At 41.9% G+C, this 20,935-nt stretch overlaps 1 protein-coding gene across 1 annotated transcript in view; it reads right to left on the bottom strand.

The window, feature by feature from the left end:
- LOC104380089 (sodium channel protein type 5 subunit alpha) overlaps positions 1-20,935 on the bottom strand; it is a 174,209-nt gene that overhangs the window by 126,696 nt on the left and 26,578 nt on the right. Inside the window, 1 exon segment of the mRNA XM_086615079.1 lies at positions 10,011-10,074. Coding sequence (XP_086471205.1) covers positions 10,011-10,074 — 64 coding nt within the window.

Below are 20,935 nucleotides of genomic sequence, written 5' to 3'. Positions count from 1 at the left end.
TGAGGGGCCCAAAACTGAACACAGTATCCAAGGTGCGGCCTCACCAGTGCTGAGTACAGGGGGACGATCACTTCCCTAGTCCTGCTGGCCACGCTATTTCTGATGCAAGCCAGGATGCTATTGGCCTTCTTGGTCACCTAGGAACATTGCTGGCTCTTATTCGGCTGCCTGTTGACCAACACCTCCACATCTTTTTCCCCTGGGCAGCTTTCCAGCCACTCTTCCCCATGCCTGTAGCTTTGCATGGGGTTGTGGTGACCCAAGTGCAGGACCTGACACTTCGCCTTGTTGAACTTCATACAATTGGCCTTGGCCCATTGATCCAGCCTGTCCAGATCCCCGGAGTGGCCTGCCCCTTATTCCAAAGGTCATAAACTCTTCTCTTTTTCCTGAGTTACAGCCAAAGCTCTCTGTTCAGCTAGGTTGGTCTTCTTCCCTGCCAGCTCATCTTTCGGCACACAGGGACAGCCGGCTCCTGCACCTTTAGGATTTCCTTCTTGAAGAATGTACAGCCTTCCTGGACTCCTTTGCCCTTCATGACTGCATCACAAGGGACTCTGTCAATCAGGCTCCTAAACAGGCCAAAGTCTTCCCTCTGCAAGTCCAAGGTAGCAGTCTGGCTAAACCCTCTCCTTACTTCTCGAAGAATCAAAAACTCTTATCATTTCGTGACAGCTGTGCCCAAGATGGCCTCCAGCCAGCACATCACCCAGAAGTCCTTCTCTGTTCACAAACAGCAGGTCCAGCAGGGCGCCTTCCCTAGTTGGCTCACTCACCAGCTGTCAGAAAGTTATCTTCCATATACTCCAGGAACCTCCGAGACTGTTTCCTCTCTGCTGCATTGCATTTCCAGTAGACATCTGGTATGTTGAAGACCCCAAGAGAACAAGGGCTGGCTACTAGAGACTTCTCCAAGCTACTTACAGAATATTTTGTCTCCGCCTTCATCCTGGTTGGGTGATCTATGACAGATTCCCATCATAATATCTGCCCTGTTGGCCTTTCCCTTGATTCTTACTTATAAACACTCAATCTTATCATCACCATCATTAAGCTCTAGACAATGAAAACACTCCCTAACATATAGGACTACCCCACTGCTTCTCCTTCCTTGCCTATCCCTTTTGAGGAGTTTATAGCCATTATAGTTTATATCTATTGCAGCACTCCAGTTGTGCAAGTCATCCTACTATGTTTCTGTTTTAGCAATTGTATAATAGTTTTCCTACTGCAAATGGCTTCCAGCTCCTCCTGTTTGTTGCCCATGCTGTGTGCATTGGTGTAGATGCACTTCAGTTGGGCTATCAATCCCACCACCTTTTTGGAGGGAGAAGCCCAAATTCCTACATGATCATTCTCAGGTGCTTCCATGGTTTCTAACACGGAATAGCCCTTGCATCTTTGCTGCCACATGAGTTTCCATCCCTACCTCCACTGAGACGGCAGACCAAAGGACCTTGCTAGGACAACATCCCTGAAACACTGGCGTGCTACACCCAGGCTTATCTCTAGCAAGACTGCTTTTATCCTTTTCTCCCTTCAAATCTAGTTTAAAGCTCTTTCAATGAGCCCTGCTGGCTCCTGTGCAAAAACCTTCTTCCCTCTTTGAGACATGTGTACCCCATGTTGTCAGTAGGCCTGGTGTCATATAAAGCGACCCATGATCAAAAACCTCAAAATTCTGCTGGTGACACCAAGCTCGGAGCCAAGTATTGATTTTCTGGCTCTTCCTGTTCTTCCATCATCATTCCCTGCAACTGGAAGGATAGAGAAGAACACTACTTGTGCTCCTGAGCCCTTAACTCCCTCTGCTGCAAGGTGGCTTTTTTAGACGTTATGCTGCAGCAAGGTAAGAAAACTCTCATTTCTTCTGACTTAATCCAATGGCCAGACACCAGATCTTCTGTCTAACCCATCGAACAAAATGTAAGGCAACAATTTATCATCATAATCATAGTTTACTGTTTAATGAAGACTGTAGCCCATTGTCACTCTGCTTCTCTCATGTACTGATGGGTTTATTACAGCTTATTACAGCTTTGACTAAGAGATAGTGCTTAAGAACCCATCCTTAAGAACTGAGTGGATTTGGATTTAATCCCTACTGCTGCTGTTTAACCAGCGAAATGATCTTCCAAATACACAACTGATCGCTAGGAGTGCGGACCGGTGTTGTTTCCTCTAAGCCTGTATAGTACATAAAGTTATGCCCATGGCCTCTGGAGCATCTTTCAGGTGATATACTTGCTTTGTGGTTTTTCTCATACTCAAGTGAGAGGCTTTCTCACCATGAGCAAACCATTCTCACTCTTGTGTCACTGCAACCAACACAGAGCAGATGGAAAAGTTTATGTGATTTACATCAGAATCTAGTTGGGTTTTTTTTATTCATTTAAGGTATGCTGTGAAGTCTGCAGGTTGGTAATAAATACATTAATATTCCTTACTAATCTAATTAAGTTATTAGCTCTAGTAATTTAAACAACACACTTCATTCTTTCCAAAATATCCTCACTTTGATGACATTTGAAGAAGTCACATTTGGGAACTGTATCTCTTTCCTCCCTCCACCACCCTTTCCAGCCTTTTCCACTCATCAGCAGGCTGTATCCCATTGAACTGAATTTAGTGAGTGTTATGAACACAGCAGTCTCACCAGGCACATGCCAAAGTCCATTCCGTGTGACAGACCACGTTCGTGCACCAAGTTGAACACACGCTGCCAGACTACGACCTGCGTGATGAAGTTGGCTAGTCCAGAGATCACCTGCAACTGGTTGTTTCTCCTGACTTTATCCACTCCTGTCGCTGCCCAGGAGTATATATGAATGAATATATGCCCAGGAGTATATATGAATGAATATACTGCCCAGGAGTATGAATCTATGAATCTATGAATATATGCAACTAAGACACCTGAGCACCACCTTCACCTCACCCATCCATGGACTGAACCTCTGAAATGCAAATCCTCCAAGCCAAGGGGGCTATTCTCACCCTACTTTTCCAGTATCCAACACAACATGGCCTGAATCTGGGGCCTTCTGATATTAAGACAATAAGTAATAATAATAATAATAATAATAATAATAATAATAATACAGATTTAATTTCAGGCAATTCAGAGCTGCAGTGGTCCTAACTGCTAGCAGCAGAATAAAAGAATTGACTGGGTGCCTTATTCTCCGCTGCAGTTCCCAAATTTCCAGCCCAGCTGGAGTTGTGTTACTGGGCACGTTTGCTCATAGTCAGGGGACTAAGAGCTGTGGGAGAGCATGCTGTTTGACGTGTTCTTCTGGAGGACATACACATCATCCTAGGCTCTGCGCCTGCCAAGGGCTGGGCGAGAGCTGCAGCGCTGGGCTGTGCAACACAAAACAGTGTTGGTGGAAGCACCCGATAGCAGCGCTGCTCCTCAGCACCACGGGTGTTTCTTCTCTACCCTTGAGGGGTGTGATAAGCCTTTGCAAGTGACTTTAAATCACTGCGTGGAGGATGCATAAAGGCAAAGGAATACCACTTTCAAAGTGCTGCATTGCTGTACATGCCGCGATGAGTTTGCTGACAGTATGGTGGTGTGGAGAACCTACCATAAAAATGTTGGTTTTGGTACTCATGGTGACTATGAAAACAGGCATCTGATGCAATTTTACGTGTTGGTTTTAATTACCTTAGTAAAATTCCTCAACACAAGAAGAAACAAAGTTTTTTCCCGATGATACTTTAGAAAGAGTTAGGACTCACTTAAAAACTTTGAGGACCATTACACCACATGGTCCTTCCTTCATCCTTTTTATGAAATAAGTTCAGTGACAGCAGAATTTACCAAACCATATAGAATCTTGCCCCATGCTGTACATTATTTTAATGTACCCTGTTAAGAAAAATCAAGGTCATAGTGATGATAAAGGTAGCTAAAGTTTCTATAGCAACAGTTACTAGGATGCAGTTGCCAAAGGTGATTTCTTGTTGCATCCTGAAGTAGCTTTACTGGCTGCTTTTCCTTCCTGTTCACTATTCTTTTTGGTAATATCAGTACAGACATGATGCAAATGTGCTTTCATTGTCAGTATGGTCTTGTAGACTATTCCTGCCCATGAGCTGAACATACAGGACATATCATGTGAAAGGGGAAAAAAAAGTAAGCAGTCTGACCTTGAGATCCAAAGGGGACACAATTGACTTAAAACATGCACACTTTTCTGAAAAGCCAGCTCCCTGTTGTAGTTTCAAGTGAAAAAGTGAAAAGAACAAAGATAAGTTTCTCTTTTTTTCTTGCTTGTTTACTTTGTACATTGATAGCATCTTGTCTGTTTCTCTTTCTCCTAATGGACAAATTTCCTTGTTGTTTCTATTGCTCTTCCAAACCTTCAGGCAGAAGGGGAAGAACAAACAGCAGTCTAAGCACAGCAGAAAAATGATCCTGTGAAATTACAACAGGATAAAAGTGGAAATGCTTTAGAGCTGAAATGTATCTTCCTTTTCACGGACAGATAATTCCATGCTGCTGCAGCCTCTGTAAGTCTTCACTCTGTGGGGAAGCACGGGACTCTGCAGTATCGGTCATTTCATCAAAATGAACGGCTAAGAGTTAATGGAGAAGAAGCAAGACCTAATTGCATGTGTGGCATGAAGCAGGTCGGTGCAGCCTGACATGAGACAGTTCCCACAGCCCACTCGCAGGGAGATTTGGTCTGGTGATGGCAGCAGGGCGATGCCTGGTAGAAGCACTGCTGATGTACTCTACTGGGATGCCTTGCTGGATCTGAAGATGGGATGAGGACTGACTGCATCTCCCCCTGATAGCAGTGCCCTTGGAGCTCCTTTGTTATCACCTGGTGTTGGTCACGTCCCATTGCCTGGCGCCACGCACAGAGGCCCTGGGTTTGTCCTTGCCATAGGTCCCTGAGCACACCCTTAAGCACTGTATCCAACTTTAGGCCTTCCATTTGGCACTGTCACCATAAATACTCATCTGTGGATATGTGGTAGTTTTACCTTCAAGGGCCACTTTCACTCAGTAGGGTAGATGCCTTCAAAGAGTCCGTGATGCCCGATTACAGGCAGTGTATGGTGCTGCTTGCTGTCACCTGCTTTTCTGCAGCCCTTGCAAAGCATAGTCCACTTGATGCTAAGACTGGATTTCTTAGCATCAAGATTCTTTCTGGATTTTGCCCAGAGAAGCTGTGGATGCCCCATCCCTGAAGGTGTTCAAGGCCAGGTTGGATGAGGCTTTGGGCAACCTGGTGTAGTGGAGGATTTCCCTGCCCATGGCAGGGGGGTTGGAACTAGATGATCTTCGAGGTCCCTTCCAACCCTAACCATTCTATGATTCTATGATTCTATGATTCTATGATTCTATGATTCAAGAATGCTGAGCAGCTCTTAGCTTCTGCTCCCAGCTAAGATCAGGTACAATTTGATCATTGTACCGGATCTTTACTGGACTTTCCTCAGGGCTAAAACAAGGTGTTCAAAATTGGATAAGCTACTACACTGGGAATTAAATTGAAAAGCAAAGTTATAGAATTTGTAATGCCTTTGAAAATCAGACTGTCTATCTGAGCTTTCTTTGTTTATTTTAACCAAATCAAATACAAGAAGCTGAAATTGCAAAGAGAACCAACGTGGACAAATCTCAGTGCAGCCATATCCAAAAGAACAATGAAATCTAACCTCGAAACACATCTAGAAACATGAATAATTCTGCAAATAAACCACATTTTTTTATTAAAAGAGTCTTGCTGTTGGCACTGCTTCCAGTGTCTGACCAATCTGTGACGCTCATCTCAGAGCAGAGGATTTTTCCATTAACGTAGTGCTCTGAATGTGCCTGTTGTGAAACACCGAGCACGCGTCACTAGCGTTCACTTTGAGCCAAAGAACACCTTTGATCACAATCATTTGATTTTCTCTCTACTCCAAACATTACTTCTTGTTTCCATTGGACTCTTTGTTCCTTGTAAATACAAAGAAAATTCTTGCAGTACATCAAGGGGAAAAATGCAGTTGGACAAACAAAATGAAAAACAACACGAAAGTTCTATTTGATTAAATGGAGAAAAATCAAATGAGGAAAGTTTCTGAGGCCTCACATGGGAAACCCCACAGACAGGTTAGTCTTTATGCAACCAAGAAAACTGCCATCTCCCCAGCATTCCTACCATGTCTCTGCAATGTGATTTTTAAAGTAGCTCCTGGAGGTTGCTTGAGAATACCTAAAAACATAAACAAACTTTTTTTCTTCCAACTGCCGGGTAAAGTACCAGAGACATGTTTGCTGCTGCTGAGTGACATACATCTACACAAATCCCTTCTGAACTAGAATCAATATTAGCTAGATCCATTACCTCCTGCTTTATTGGCAGTTCGGGTGTTTGTTCAGAAAACAGTCCCTCCTAGAAATGCAATAAAGCCCCCACCTTGGAGATAATTAGGTTGTCTGAGATATAGCATCCACTGATGATCATTTCCCTGCTGATTTTGGCCTGCTGCTCCAGCTCAGGTTGCAGTCTCCATCACCACACACTCTTACATCAGATCATCTGAGTCTCATCACCTAATAATTGCTATAGCAGATTTATTTAGATTTTTTTTTGACTCTTCTATAATAACAGCAACCAGCCAAACCTCAGAGTGTCATTAAAATGCTTTTAAAAATGCACTAAAATGGCTTTGTCAATTGCCTTGAGATTTAGTATCCCAGCCACAACACAGATATCCCTCGCTCTCACAACAAATCCCTCCAGGAGGGCACACACGACACCACCCTTCCCCGCATTTCCTTTGGGTACACGGTGCACCCCAGAGGCTGATAAATTCAAGCTCCAAATTAGGAGCAGAAGCACGCTCTAAAAATGCTGTGAACACTCAGACATAGCCTTGCCAGCTGTCTTTCCCCATCTCCCTTCCGGATGCCTTGATGGGTTCTCAGCTTAAGCATTCTCACTTGTCATTAACTTTATTACTAATAGGTGGGGGAACCACAATCTGATGCATCCACTCAATCTTAACTTACCTCCCCTCATCCTATGGTGCAACCTCTCCCAAAATGTCCCACGCATTCAGATTTTGTGTTCTACTACTGAATGCACTTGCTCTTGGCTTTGACCATTGAAGGGTAAGAAGAAAAAAAATCCCACCCTGTTAGGTATGTTGGCCTGTAAATGATGATCTCTCTATCCTAACAGGTGGGAATACATGACTTTGCAAGTCCCCTGAGGCCTTAGGATCATCTTCCTAATTATCTTCTGTCTTTAAACAACGGGATGACTGGCAGGAACTCTGTGCAATACATAGCAGATGAGACAATACTTGCTAATCCTGAGCTAAAAAAACAGGAATATTTATTCCCCATTTTTAGGCATTTAAAACTAAACCTTACCCAGTCGTATTAAATACTTAACTAAAAAAACAGCAACAGGCTGGAGAAGAAAGAACTGATGCACAAAGGGAAAGTGGGTTTCCCTTAATGACACAAAGACTGATAGTTTTGATGTATTTATCAAAACAAGCACTAGGACTCTAAACATGGGAGTAGCATTTTCCTCCTTTTACACACGAGAGCTGGAAGTTCTCCCCTGGCTGTCTCAGGCTGTGATTCTCCCATGGGCATACTGCCTCCCTTGGAGGCTTTCTGCAATCATGGCTTTTTGCTGACACACTACAATTTATTAACTTCCTAGGGAATGAAATAAGAGTGGTCTTGCTAATATGCCTTGCTAGAACCCAACCCTTAAATCCATACAAGCTACATTTTTTGCTCAATTTTATTGCATATTGGCTAGCAAAGGCTGAAGTCCGCCAGCACAGGTAGATTGCCAAATCCTGGGATCCCCAGGAAACATCCCAGTAGTCTTGGAGTCCAGCCTGAGCCTGGATAAATGCAATGTATTACAATCAACAAAGCACTTAATTAATGAATGCTGACATTGTACCTTCCTTGGAACAAACAAAAGGGAAAGCATGGCCCTCTGCCCAAGGAGCTTACAGTCTAAATTAGACTGGCAACACAGATCAGACACAGAAGACATGCAGAGGGAAGGCTGACACTTCAGCTTTCCCTTTGTTTTATGTAAATACAGATATAGACAGTGGCAGCAGAAAGTAAAGTGTCTCTCTCCAGGACTCCATGTCTTTTCTCACCCTCCTGTCCACAAGCAAGTTTAGATTTTATTTTCTCTTTGTCTTCCTCCTATCTCCCTGTGCACGCATGCCCCTTTTCACATTCAGTTCTTTCTAATTTAAACTCGGATATTTTTCCAGTCTTCCACATGTACTTCAACCATCTCAAAACATCTGTCTCCAAAAGCAGATCATCTCACCTCCTCCCTTCACTAGGTCATCCACGTCCCTGGTTCAAATATTCTCATATATTTAGATCCATTATCCCACTCTAAGGTCTTTTCTTCCTTTTCCTACAACTCCTAACAGCCTACAATCTTTGTGCGGCTTATAACCTCCTCTGCCCACACAAGATCCCATCTCTTTCCATTCCATCTGAACTCTTCCATTTCTATCAAGATCATGAGAGCCTGTGAAATAAAATCACACACTCAGCCAACGGACTTAGACCCTGAGGACTGGACGCAGGAGGAACGGTTAGCATCTACAGATGGTAGGGATATGAATAAAGTCCGTTATGCAGAGTAAGTTATATACCACAGGAACTATTCTGGATCTCTTCACTGTCTATACTAAAAGAAAACGAAACATGCATAGTCTATAAACATATCATGTACAAATGTAGACCACAACTCAAAGCAGTACCTTCCCACCTCTGAAGCATGTTATTTTGGGGACTAGCATTTGTTGATTTGTTTATCTTCCTTTGCGTGCTGGGTTTATGTGAAAGGGTTCTGGTGGCAGGAGAGGGGATTCGCCCCCTGTGACTTCCCAGGCTTCAAAACCCATCGGACCAGTCTCTGGCCAGGTTGGATCCCCATCCCCTCAGGCCACGGTCGAGCCATCAGCACCTCTGCGAATGCCCTATTTAAGTTGGGGATGAAGGAGCAGGAAAGGTGCTTCGGACCTTCACGCATCTGAAGTCTGTGGCAAATCCCACGCTGGAGCGGGCGGCAGCTCCCTAAGAAGCTGTGACTCTGTGGTAACAGCCCGCACCGGAGCAATCCAATGGGTCAAGATTGCATCCTGTGGGAAGGACTCACGCTGGAGAAGCCTGTGGACTGTCCCGTGAGGAGGGGATCTATCGGAGCAGGGAAAAGAGTGTGAGGAGTCCTCCTCCTCTAAGAAAGGAGCGGCAGTAACAACGTGTGACGCACTGACCTGCAGCCCCATTCCTGTCCCCTGTGCCGCTGGGGAGGAGGCAGAGCTGGGGAGAAGGGAGGGGTGGGGGGAAGGTGTTTTGGAGATCTGGCTTTGTTCCTTGTTATCCTCTCAAGAAATTGTTAATAAATTGAATTGATTTGTCCTCAAGCTGAGTCTGTTTTGCCCAGGGCCATGGTTAGTGAGTGCTCCCTCGCTGTTCTTGTCTCGACCCTCACTCCTTTTATTACATTTTTCTCCTCTCCACCCCACGGAGCGAGCGAGTGGCTGAGTGGTAGCTTATTTGTCGGCTAAGCTAAGCCACGACACTTTGCCAAAAGCCAAGGATTCATCATCAGTCTAAATCCCTCCAGCTTTTCTATTTCCATTCCTCTTCCATTTCCTTTAAAATACTCTCCGCTCAGCCAAAGTGTTACTTAGTTTTCACTATTTTTTTAACTGAGAAATTTAAACGTATTAAAAAAGAACTGTAATAAGACTCCTAAAGTTTTTAGACCCGAATAAGTGACACACAAACTTCTCTTCCCTGCAGTTCAGAAAATTGTATTACTATGCACAGTATTGTCATTATCCTCTCTCCAATGACAACTGACATGAGGAAGTTGAAATATCTACTTCATGCTGGTGAGAAGTGGGCAGAACTGAAAGAAAACATAGCAAAAAAAACCCCAAAAAAGGCAACAACAAAAACAAACCAGAAGTGAAGATATTTTTAAAGCACTTACCCAGCATCAGTGCTATTGCCACACAGTAACACATCTTCTGTACCATTTTTTACGAAATAGTTCACTGCAACAGAAATGGAGAAATGGCTTTTTAACAAGTACGTTGTGGGAACGATAACATTATAAATACCATCCACCAACTAGCGTATTCAATTGGGATAGCAATTGAGAGATGAATGGCATGCTTTTGCTTTGTTTTGATAATTTTAATTTTTGTAAATGGTAAAAATGAAGGGTTTTTTCAAAGCTCTTTAAGCACTTGCTGTTTGTATTTCAAATCTGACCAGTTTAATAAGGTGGCAGCAGGGCTGTGGGCAATATTTGCAGGAAACATCATCTAGCCATGTCCCTGACTGTTCTGAGAACATCATTGCTGAAGTCAAAATAGCACTATATAGTGAAACAAACCATAAGTTTGCTCCTAACTTTTAGACTCTAAACGGATGAGATACATATTATTTGAAATTGTGATAGAAATTCCTGACTCATAGGTTTGACAGCTATAAGTCAAAATGTATCAATACTAACAAAGCAGCCCACTCCCCCAGTCTGGTGGATTCTACTCAGCATAAAAGCCACATAATATAAAGGACAAGAAACAGAAAAATGCACCCCGTTGAAGATCAAACAAACAAGGAAGTATTCATAAAGACAAATATTTATCAACGCTGTCACCTGTAATGGCAATAGAGAGAGACAGACACTTCGAGGGAGATTCAGAGGAGCAAGCTAAATTTGAGTGCTCTGGATCATTCCCTGGTTGACTATCAATGAGGCTTAAGGAAATTAGCATCCCCAGGCTAAAGAGAGCCTTTGTGCACACACTCCCTGCTCTGTCCCCAGCCAGCAAAGTCTAGCACTCACAGAAACAGAACAGGAGGCCAACTTCTTTTCAAAAGGATAAGCAAAATCAGCTTTCCAGAGAGTCTGAAGAAAAGAGATGTTCTAAGGAGCATCTCTAAAACCTGAATGGCAGCATGGGAGAATGCATTGGTCTAGAAACACAAGAAATGCAAAACAGAGGACAGCAGTTGACTGATGTAGGGTAGATGCACTCATGTCTCAGAGAGGACATGATCCCCTGTTGATATAAGACATGAGGGTGGCTGCCTTGCACAGCACATGTTTGTAAGCAGAGGGGCCTCTGCAGATGATGCTCAGAAGAGGTTCTCCGTTCTAGGCTAACTGTTGAGAAATGTTTTAAAAATCAAGAGTGACAGCTTATCTCGGCAGGCTATGTGAAGAATGCTCAATGGCTCAAGCCATCGAACAGATGTGCTGTGGCTTTCTCAGTAAGCTGTGAGCAGCGGAAAAGCCCTGCCCTGCTGCATGCCAAGAGGGAATTACTGTCCATGAGCTTGTGGTTACGAGGGCACGTGATGGTGTTCACCATCAGTTATCAGAGCACGTATCCAGATCAGACTGCTTGCTTTTCCACTTTGTCTTATGTGTGGGCTTTCCACAGAAACATCTTGACTGATAGTAACACCCAGGCATTCAATATGGTTGAAGATGTGTGATCAGTCACCACAAACAGGGAAAGGATGCTTGTCTTCCATCTCCTTTCACCCTTCCAATTCTGCTTTTCTCAGGACAGGGAGTATGTTGTTTGGCATACATAGTGATACAAACCCATCAGACCCTGGGGTAGAGAGGAAACACGGCACAACCATGAGATAAGAGACAAACAACTGCAGAGGTTCTGCAACTTATAGAATCACAGAATCATAGAATGGTTTGGGTTGGAAGGGACCTCAAAGATCATCTAGTTCCAACTTGTTATGAAATGGTCACCACAGGGGATACTCTGAAATGGACAAACATGCACTACACTCTGGGAATTGCAACTTTTCATGCTGCGAATGCCGAGATCAGGAGGACTATAAATCTGTCACTGGATGTTGACCACTTTCTTTGAGGGATGAGTGAAGCTCTTGGAGCTTGAAGACCAAACCAACACCTCCTGGTCAAACAAATCGGAAGATAAGAACAGAGTCAGAGTACAGAAGTAAGGAGGAAAAGAAGACTCTGTGTGCAAACAAGAAATTTAAAATCTCAAGAACAGGCAAAATTCTGATGCCTGCTGCTGATTTTACATTTCTAAAACGAGCAATACGTTAGGTGCCAAAGAGTGCTATGAAATGCATGCTGTGGAACCAGGGTGTAGACACTGCTGGGAGGGGGTATCTTCACCACGGAGCCTGTAACTGCACAACAGAGTGTCACAGCTACGGTGATAATCTTCAGCCTGAGGAAAAGCTGAATTACTGATTTTCTACTGATAAATGAAAGGGAGGATTAGGGTATTATACCCAAGGAGACAAATCGCTGTATTATCAAAAATGTGCACAACAACCAATTTGTCGTTCAAAGCAAGTTGGTTTGGATTTCGATCAAGCATGCCGGGCAATCAGAGGTTTTTAAGAGGCATACAGCCATCACTCTTCCTTTTAAGAACAAATCACCTTGGTATCATATTAACCCATGGCCTCAGCTTTCCATCAGTTAACTTTCACATGGACAAAGAACATTTTTGTTTACAGTAGGGTTTTCTCTCTGAAACATAAGACTGCTCAAACTGATCGACACCACCTGAAAACGCAATGACTTTTTCATTGTCTTGGAAGATTTCAATTAGGTTCATTTTGTTTTGTCAGTTTTTTCACAGAAAAACTTCTGCAAGTCAGTGGGAAAAAAAAATAGGAAAATGAAAGTGGAAAACAAAATTGAAAATCTCCTAATTAGATTTTTTAAAAAAATTTTTAAAGTAAAATCAAGCCAAAACAATGATGTTTGTATGCACACATGTATGTATATAGTCTTTATGCAACATACCATTCTTTCCAAAAGAAATTCTAATTATTTTTTTTACCAGCTTTACTAAAATGTTGATGCCACAGTTACAGCGTATACAATGTCTATTAGGACCTTTTCTACAGGAATTTCCAGAGAAAAATACCTACTTGATCATATTAAAAGAATTTTAAAAAATGGTCAGAATAGCATCGGCTTCATACGAGTTTCTGGTCAGTCACACATTATTTACTCCATTGTTTCCAAATAAACTCATTCATTTTTCAATAATATGAAACATTTTTTGTCAGTACTCAGCAGTCAAAAATTCAACAGAAATATATTTTTTAATAACCAGATGTGATCTTCTCCAAAACATACACACATTTGTTCCTGAGCCTTATAAATACATAGTAAGACCCTGTATCTCCAATGCTCCTGACATAGCACTACTTGTGTTATGTTGATTCTGTTGCCATTAAATAGGTGTACAATGAATTCATATGTTGGTGTTGTCTTTCAAGGGCTTGTGTTTTAGAGGTGTCAAGTTCAGTAAAATAATCCTGTAAAGTGAGTGCTCACAAACAGCTTGTTACCTTCTTACAGAGTTTTGTCTACCTACAAAGGACAGCGAGATGACAACTGCTTCAGCCAAAGTGGCTCAAGCACCAGTAACAGAAAAGATTTGACCCAAACCCACACCCTGTTCTGCATCCAGGGTATGATGAAGCTCACGCTACCATAACCTCACTGCAACTAATTCTTGTGCCAGTTAGATGGAAAAAAGTAGAGGTTTACCTCCATCTACTATGGATCACATCTTCCTTGGCATCGTCATTAACACACCTGTAGCATCAAAGGGTAAACACTCCTCTAATGAATTCCCTTAACTGTTTTGGGGAAAGAGTTAATAATAAATATCACTCAGCACAAATGTTATACACTACATTATTATTTAGTAGGGACTGCTGATGATTGTCTTTAGATGTGACACCGGGCTCAGACAGCAAAACTCCGTGACTGTAGAGTGGAATAATGTTTGCTCTTCCCCATTACCAGCAAAGAGACCTTAAAATAAATCCAGCTCAGGAAATAATATTCACTAATCCAGTTCTCAGTTACATTTACAGCAACCTGGAGTAATTCAATCTCTCCAACATCCTCAGAGCTCCTGGCTTTCTGGGGACACAAAGAAGTTGGGTAGCAGTCCTAGCAGCCCTAGCCATCAGTGGTCTCTTAAAGCTTAGGTTTGCATCAGCATTAGGAAGACGAAAATATATCTCCCTATTTTTCCTCCTATAACACCATGAGTTGCTGTGTCTCTTGCAAGTCCATGCTCTGCCTCCGACACTGCTCAAAGCACATGGTATTGACTCTAGTTTTGAAGTTGCTGTATGCAAGTAGTGAAGAAATACAAAAAATTTCCTAGACTATTCTTGTAATGTCTTCCTTCCAAAGCCAATTCCTCAAAAATAATTTGTTCTAATTAAAATTATGCTCCAGCTTATACTTTGCACACCTGCATCACACCACTGAGCAGAAAGCCAGTGGGGTACGTAGAGCTGCAGGGTACAAGTCCTCCACATTTCTACACAAAGGGAAGGAAAAGTTTCCAGTTCAGAAAAATGGAAAAGGTTAGAGTCAGCTTAGAAAACAACATTTCTCAGTCCAGCTCCTGTTCCTCCTTTGAAGACCCAACTAAAACGATATTTTGACTCTCTTATAACAAATTAATTCCCATTTGAAAAAAAAAACAACTATATAGTATCACACTTCCATAAACAGCAGCATCCAAATATCATTAGTCACTGCTCAGAGGAGTCCTCTGGCTGACTTTCTAACAAAAACTTCAGAGAGGTGTCTGTTATCTCAAACTATTTATTGCAGCCACACGGGAGCTTGCTGGTTGGAAGCTTTCTCCCTGCGCTATGGCTCGCACAGAGCACTGACAGCCACCAAACGTCCCGATTCCAGACTTAAAATGCAATTCAGAAAGCTCCATCACCTTACAGTTGTGATATGTGACACAGAAACCAAACAGATAACACCCCCTCCTCGCCCTTCCGCCCACCGGCACAAACACGCTGTGCCTCCTGGTAATACACAATAATTGAAACGAATCCTTGCTGCACTTGCTGTGTGCACACTGTGTCACATACGGTGGAGTCTCTAATAAATGAAATTGCATTTGAAGATGAAAAACATGCCTCACAAAAGCGATGGAACAGGCTGTATTAAGGGTATTATTAGGGAAGAATGCCTGGGAAAAAATGGCACTGCCAGTTAGTTCTTCCCTGCTAAAAGAGGTTGCAAATAATTATAATAATCAGTTACTCTCCTTTTGCTCACTCCATGACAGGGGATCTGGCTCTTCTCTGCTCTCCCTTGGTCCTTCTGCTGGGTTTCACGGGCTCTTGGGTGTTCTCTTCTCCCTTCCTGCTTCCCGTCCTTCCCTCTCTCTTCCCCTGGGCATCTGCTTCTGCTCAGCTCTCTCCCACCACCTTACCCCATAACTGTCTGGGAGCATGTTTTCCAAACTTCAGTTAAAAAGAGAGCAAGATGAGTTAACCATGAGGACAGTCAGGTGGGTAGAGGGGTAGGGTCCAAGCAGCCAACTTTTTTTGAGGCTCTTATATACAGCATTGGCTTATACATGACTTCAGGGTAACTACAGCCCCAAATTCAGGAACTTCTCTTGGTGTCATCTATCCTGCAGGAGATATAGAAGGCCTGAGAAGAGATTGTAGAAAACCATACAACAAGGTGCCGGGAGGAAAGCAGACTCCTTAAGGTCAAGTGTCTCTGCTAGGCTCCTCTCAGTGCTTCCCCCCATCCTCGACACCAGTTGAAGAAGCAATTTCCCAGCCAGGCTCAGCAGTCACCATAGCACAGAAAAGAACATGCCCAATTTTGATAGAACAGCTTTTTCCCTCTTTGAGAAAAAGCCAGTAAAAATATCAATCAAGCCCTCTGCTAGATGGCTCCCGTGCACTAGGAAGAGGCTCTGAAAGCCTCAAAGATCCACAGTACCTGGTTCATGCTGCCTGTACGGTCCGAGGGAAGGAAAAGCGCATCAGGAGCGTTCGGAGCTGCGGACCAGAGGGGAGCGGAGAATTTATATACTGTCAAATTGGCTTGAGGACCATGCCAAGTCCATGAGCACCCCAAGGAAGATGAGACAGGAGACAATGACTAGCAATAAATACACATGCTGGCTTTTAAACATCTTCACATAACTTCCTTCTGTGTCTCTGTGTCTGACCAGTCACACAGACTCATGCTCTTAGGGCTGTAGGCTGCATAGCACGGAACTAAAAGCATATTTAGTACCACTTGTTTAGTCACACACTTCACATGAATAGGCAGCAAAATGCTGAAGTATGCTCTCTGGAAGTTTTGTAGAGGTTTTTGTGGTTTGGTGGTTGGTGTTTTTTTTTGTATGTGTCAAACAAAAGAATCAAAATCAAAAGCTGCTACAAGGGTCAAATGCATTTGTGATTACAGACATGCCAGAAAAAAGAAAAAAATACTCCTGCTTGTACTGTGATAAAGAAAGTTAATTAATTGAATCCAAAACTGACTAAGAGAGAGAAGACAAAGGTTAAGATGAAAAGTCAATGTACAGTATCTCTGAAGGCTAACAGAGGGCTGTATCTGCACCCTTGTATTACGTGTATAAGTACAAGGGAGAGGGTGACCAGAGAAATGGCAAAATCTGCTATACACGGTATTATCCAGGAAATCAAGTCCAAGGCCAGGATTGAAAGAAATGTACCTGGGGAACAAATCCTCCGGTTTTACAAACTATTCTACGACAAGAACTTACTCTTTCACCACAAGAATACCAAAAAAAAAAAAAAAAATCTATTAAATCATTGGGAAGAGACTGTGTTGGATACAACTGTACCAATTCCTGTGTTTTTCTGATCCTTGCACTTCTTCCACTGGGCCTTTCTTTTTCTATTCAGCTTAAAACATTAAAGTGCACAGGTGCAATATCCATGTTAGTAACACATCAGAGCATTAACGTTTGAGCATTTATGAAGCTATTTATCAAAAGATCCACAGCACCCGAACACAGCCACAATATTTACAGTTAACGGTGGAGTAACGTGAATAGATTCCACGTGGACAAGCACAGTCTGAAAGCCCAGAGAGGTTCTTTGTCTTAGTCATTGGTTCACATACAATCATACATAATAAAACACCTATTCCAGCCTCAATCTGATTTATTGCTTCCCTCTTTTCTCCCACCTCTATAATTACTCATCAAACACTCACTGTCTTCTATTACCGCCTCAGACAACACCTCAAACACTTCAGCTCTCCTCAAACTTGCTAAATTTATTATCTGACTTGGACATCATTATTTTCTATACAGTTCTCACAGAGTTTCAGAAGATCTGTTTATATAGTTCCATTTCAGTGGTTCTGAAAGCAAAAATGAAGCAATTTGTCAGGCAGAACTAACCATCAGGCACAGAGCTTGGAGAAGATATATATGTACACGCACATGCATCAACATATACACATATATTTCTATATGTTCACAGACATATGCCTCAACATCCATGCCCTTTTATTTCAACAGTGCATTACACCTAGGACGTGAAAGAGAAGGATTTGAAAAGACTCTAGAATCGTTGCATGTTGGCTAAGGGTCTGGAACCACTCCTGATTTATCAGCTCCAAGCGTTCAGACTGGCTCTTTTTGCAGACATGGCATGTGCAAGACCAGCTGCTTCCCATAAGCCTGTGATCCCTTCTCAAGTACCAAGATGCCCATGATTTGGATGGATATCACATCAACGTTCAGCAAGTAGCTCTGCCACCAAAGGTCGTCTATGAAGAGTGTTCGCACTCCTCAAACTTAGCCATCTAACGTGGCTGGTTTAGTTGGGCCATCTCCCAGATGGAAAACGAAGCCACCTCAGAAAGTTCCTTCTCCAAATCACTCTTATCACTTTCTTGGATGTAATTTGGAGCTGCAAAGACTAAGTACCTAAAATAAGGACCTAAACTTAATGTATTTATACATCTTTCTAAATATAGAACCTGAAGCAACCATAAGTCTTCCAGGTCTAACTGGAGATAACAAAGCTTTTATCTTTATCTGGATTTTTTCTTTTAAATTAAAGCTTTTTTTTCCCCCAGACCTTTGGTTACTACACAGTTTGGCTTCAGAGGAAGAGAAAAATCATCACCATGAAAAATGCTGGAAACTAGTCTAGAAGAAAAAAGCCAGCATCTTTGAAAAGTCCTCTTTTAAACTATAAAAATTATTCTCAGTAAAAAGGTTAATAAAGCTTACACATTCTTTTATTTAATCTTTTTTTATTATTATTTCAATATCTTGGACAGAATTATCCGAAAGAAATTATAGGGCTTTAATTTACCTTACAAGATCCTGATTTTGAGAGAAAACATATATGAAACACTTTGAAAACAAGAGCCTTTCCGAGTGCCTTAAGTAGGGTATTTAATTCAAAGAAAAAGAAAATACTAGGGTTTGAGATTATAATTTCAAAAGTGATTTTATAATAATTTTACTATATTTTTAAGGTTTTTCTTTTAACTGTTTTTTCTTATGCATTCAGCACTTACATTGAGCCCTGCTCTACGAAAGAACATACTGTTTAAACACAGATTTCTACTTACTACTTACTGACTAGTCAATAATCCATTTTAGTAATGGAATACATAAACGACATTACAGATTCTACAGTCATCAGCCATCTGAATCAACTACACAGTCCATTGCTACGCCCCCTCTCTCCCTAAGCCAGTGACATATCTGACATCATATACTTTTCAATCCACTCTGACTCTCGCATTCATAAAGTTCACTTCATCAAATATTTCTTTAATTTAAACACCACAACCTGAGACAGGCTTTCAAACATGCTATTTGCAGCCGCTTTCCTAGAAATCTTGACAAGTATTGGAATTAAACTTGCAGTTTTTCAATCAGCTGGTATTTCCAAACTATTAGCTCTCCTAAAAAGAACTGGCATCTCGATATCTTTAATACTGATATATTGATTAGATAATATTCATAATGCTGTGGATGTAAACTATCACTACTTTCTACCTTTTTTTTTATTTATTTCATTTTTATATATGAGTACTGCTGTGTCTACAATTTCAGATTCTCAGGTTTGTTTATTAATATCTCAAAATAATCCTCCTTGGGATAACTGATTCCAGTCCCTTACCCAATCTAGAATTGCAAGTAGAAAAGTACTTATCAGTAGTCAGTTCTTTCCCGGATGAATGAGCTGTGACTCCATTTTAACTTCACCATTACCACTTGACATCAAGATTTTTTTAGCCTGATTCTGTCTCATGCTCAGCTGTCCCCCATCCCACACTCCATTCATACAGGCAAAGAGCAGTCTTACAGAGGAAGCTGAGAGACCTGATGAGCTACTTAAACCACCTTCTTAGAGTTTGGTGTGTAAACTGTGAAGACCTGGAGTCATTTAAATTGGTGGAAAGAATAGAAAAACCCTCCTGTTCATCAGGAGACAGATGTGTCCACCGAAAGGTAGATTTTCAACCTACATTTCCACTGTGAATTGAGGAGAGACTAAGCAGATATCTTACTTTACCGTGACTGCTGTGTCCAGTAACTAAGCGGAGCAACCGGAGGCATCTGCAGCAGCTTAGATGAAGTTTCTTTCACAGAATTACACTTTTAACGACAATGCCAAGAAAGTCCTCTTTTTGATAGTCTGATCAGGAATTTTTTGTATGCTAGGACTTAAGTGATTCATGAAGCTAAATTGAAGAGATATCTCAGTGTGAATTTCCCCACTGAATCCCCATGCTTAAGAGGTCTGTCCCTTGCTTCTCCAGTTACCTGGCATTTCCTCCAGCTGCAGGAGCCATTGAAATGATGGAAAGAACAAACAAAATAGTGGGTGGGTACATAGGAAATCATTAGTCCTTATGAGATTTAGTTTATATTATTGCCTCATGGCAGATGCGCAACTGGAGGAGAGAACCCAACAATTCTCAACAATGCTAGCAACCTTGCAATGTAGGATTGACAAATTCATGCAAGAAAGATTAAGAGCCAAAGGTCTGAAAGGGGACATGGTGCGGCTGATTGCTTATAGATCTATCATGAGCAGAAATGGACCACTTTTTTTTTTTTTTCCAGATTTAGGAAAAAGAGATTTTTCTTCTGCCATCACAATTCCTACCACCATCAGTAATGGTGTTGGTACGCTGTCTTTGCTGGTGGTGGAGGCAAGAACAGGGATAGCAGAGGGGCCAGGCAGCACCTGCACCATCAGCCAAGATAGTCATTGTGATCACAGTGGGAGAGCAGCAAAGTACACATGAGTCTTGAGGGTATAGCTAAGGGCAGGAGTTCCTGATCCCGGGGGACATGATGGGTATTTCCTCAAGGATGAACCAAAAATCAAGTGTTACCCCATAGTTGTGGTTAAGTCAATGATACAAAGTTTATGAATTGACTTTTTTCCCCATCTATTAAATCAAAAGAGGACTGAGAAGACAGATGAGAAAAAATTTCTGCATAGGGGCTGAAAGGAGCTAAGAGGATACAAGTTAGTCCAGATACCAAGTCAGTTTTGAATAAAAATGCAGAGCTGAAGCTATCTCAAGTCTTCTACAAAACCAAAATGTTTCCTGTACCAAGTGCCTGTGGCACCCAGTTATCTCAAGCTAAAAGGAGCTCAGAAAGACAGAAAACCAAATTCTTATCTTTCTTTGTACATCACAACTCAAGCAAGCACCAGGCAATTCTTCACTGTATTACTCTCTTAAGGAGTTCCACTCTTTTTTGGTTTATCATTCATGCAAAAAAGGTTCAAAGGCACAAGAGGAGGCTGATGCCATTTCAGAGGCTCCCTGCTGTCCTTTAAAACATTAAAAACACTCCCAGAGAATCCAAAGCAAACCTTGGCTCTCCAAGGAGAGCAGAACTGACATATCATCCCATTTTGACTCTCTACTTTGGTGTCCTGATGAACAGAATTAACAATTACTTTTTCCAATTTTGCTTTTGAGTGTTTTTCACTTCTTTATTTCTTTACATCCTTTTTTTTAATGTATTGTTATGAATCTCTCACAATATTTCAGGTTTCTATTTTCTATATTAG

Source organism: Tauraco erythrolophus, chromosome 7, assembly GCF_009769465.1.
Source record: "Tauraco erythrolophus isolate bTauEry1 chromosome 7, bTauEry1.pri, whole genome shotgun sequence".
NCBI lineage: Eukaryota > Metazoa > Chordata > Aves > Musophagiformes > Musophagidae > Tauraco > Tauraco erythrolophus.
Note: the sequence above shows the minus strand (reverse complement) of the source record. Positions and strands in the feature narration are given on the sequence as shown.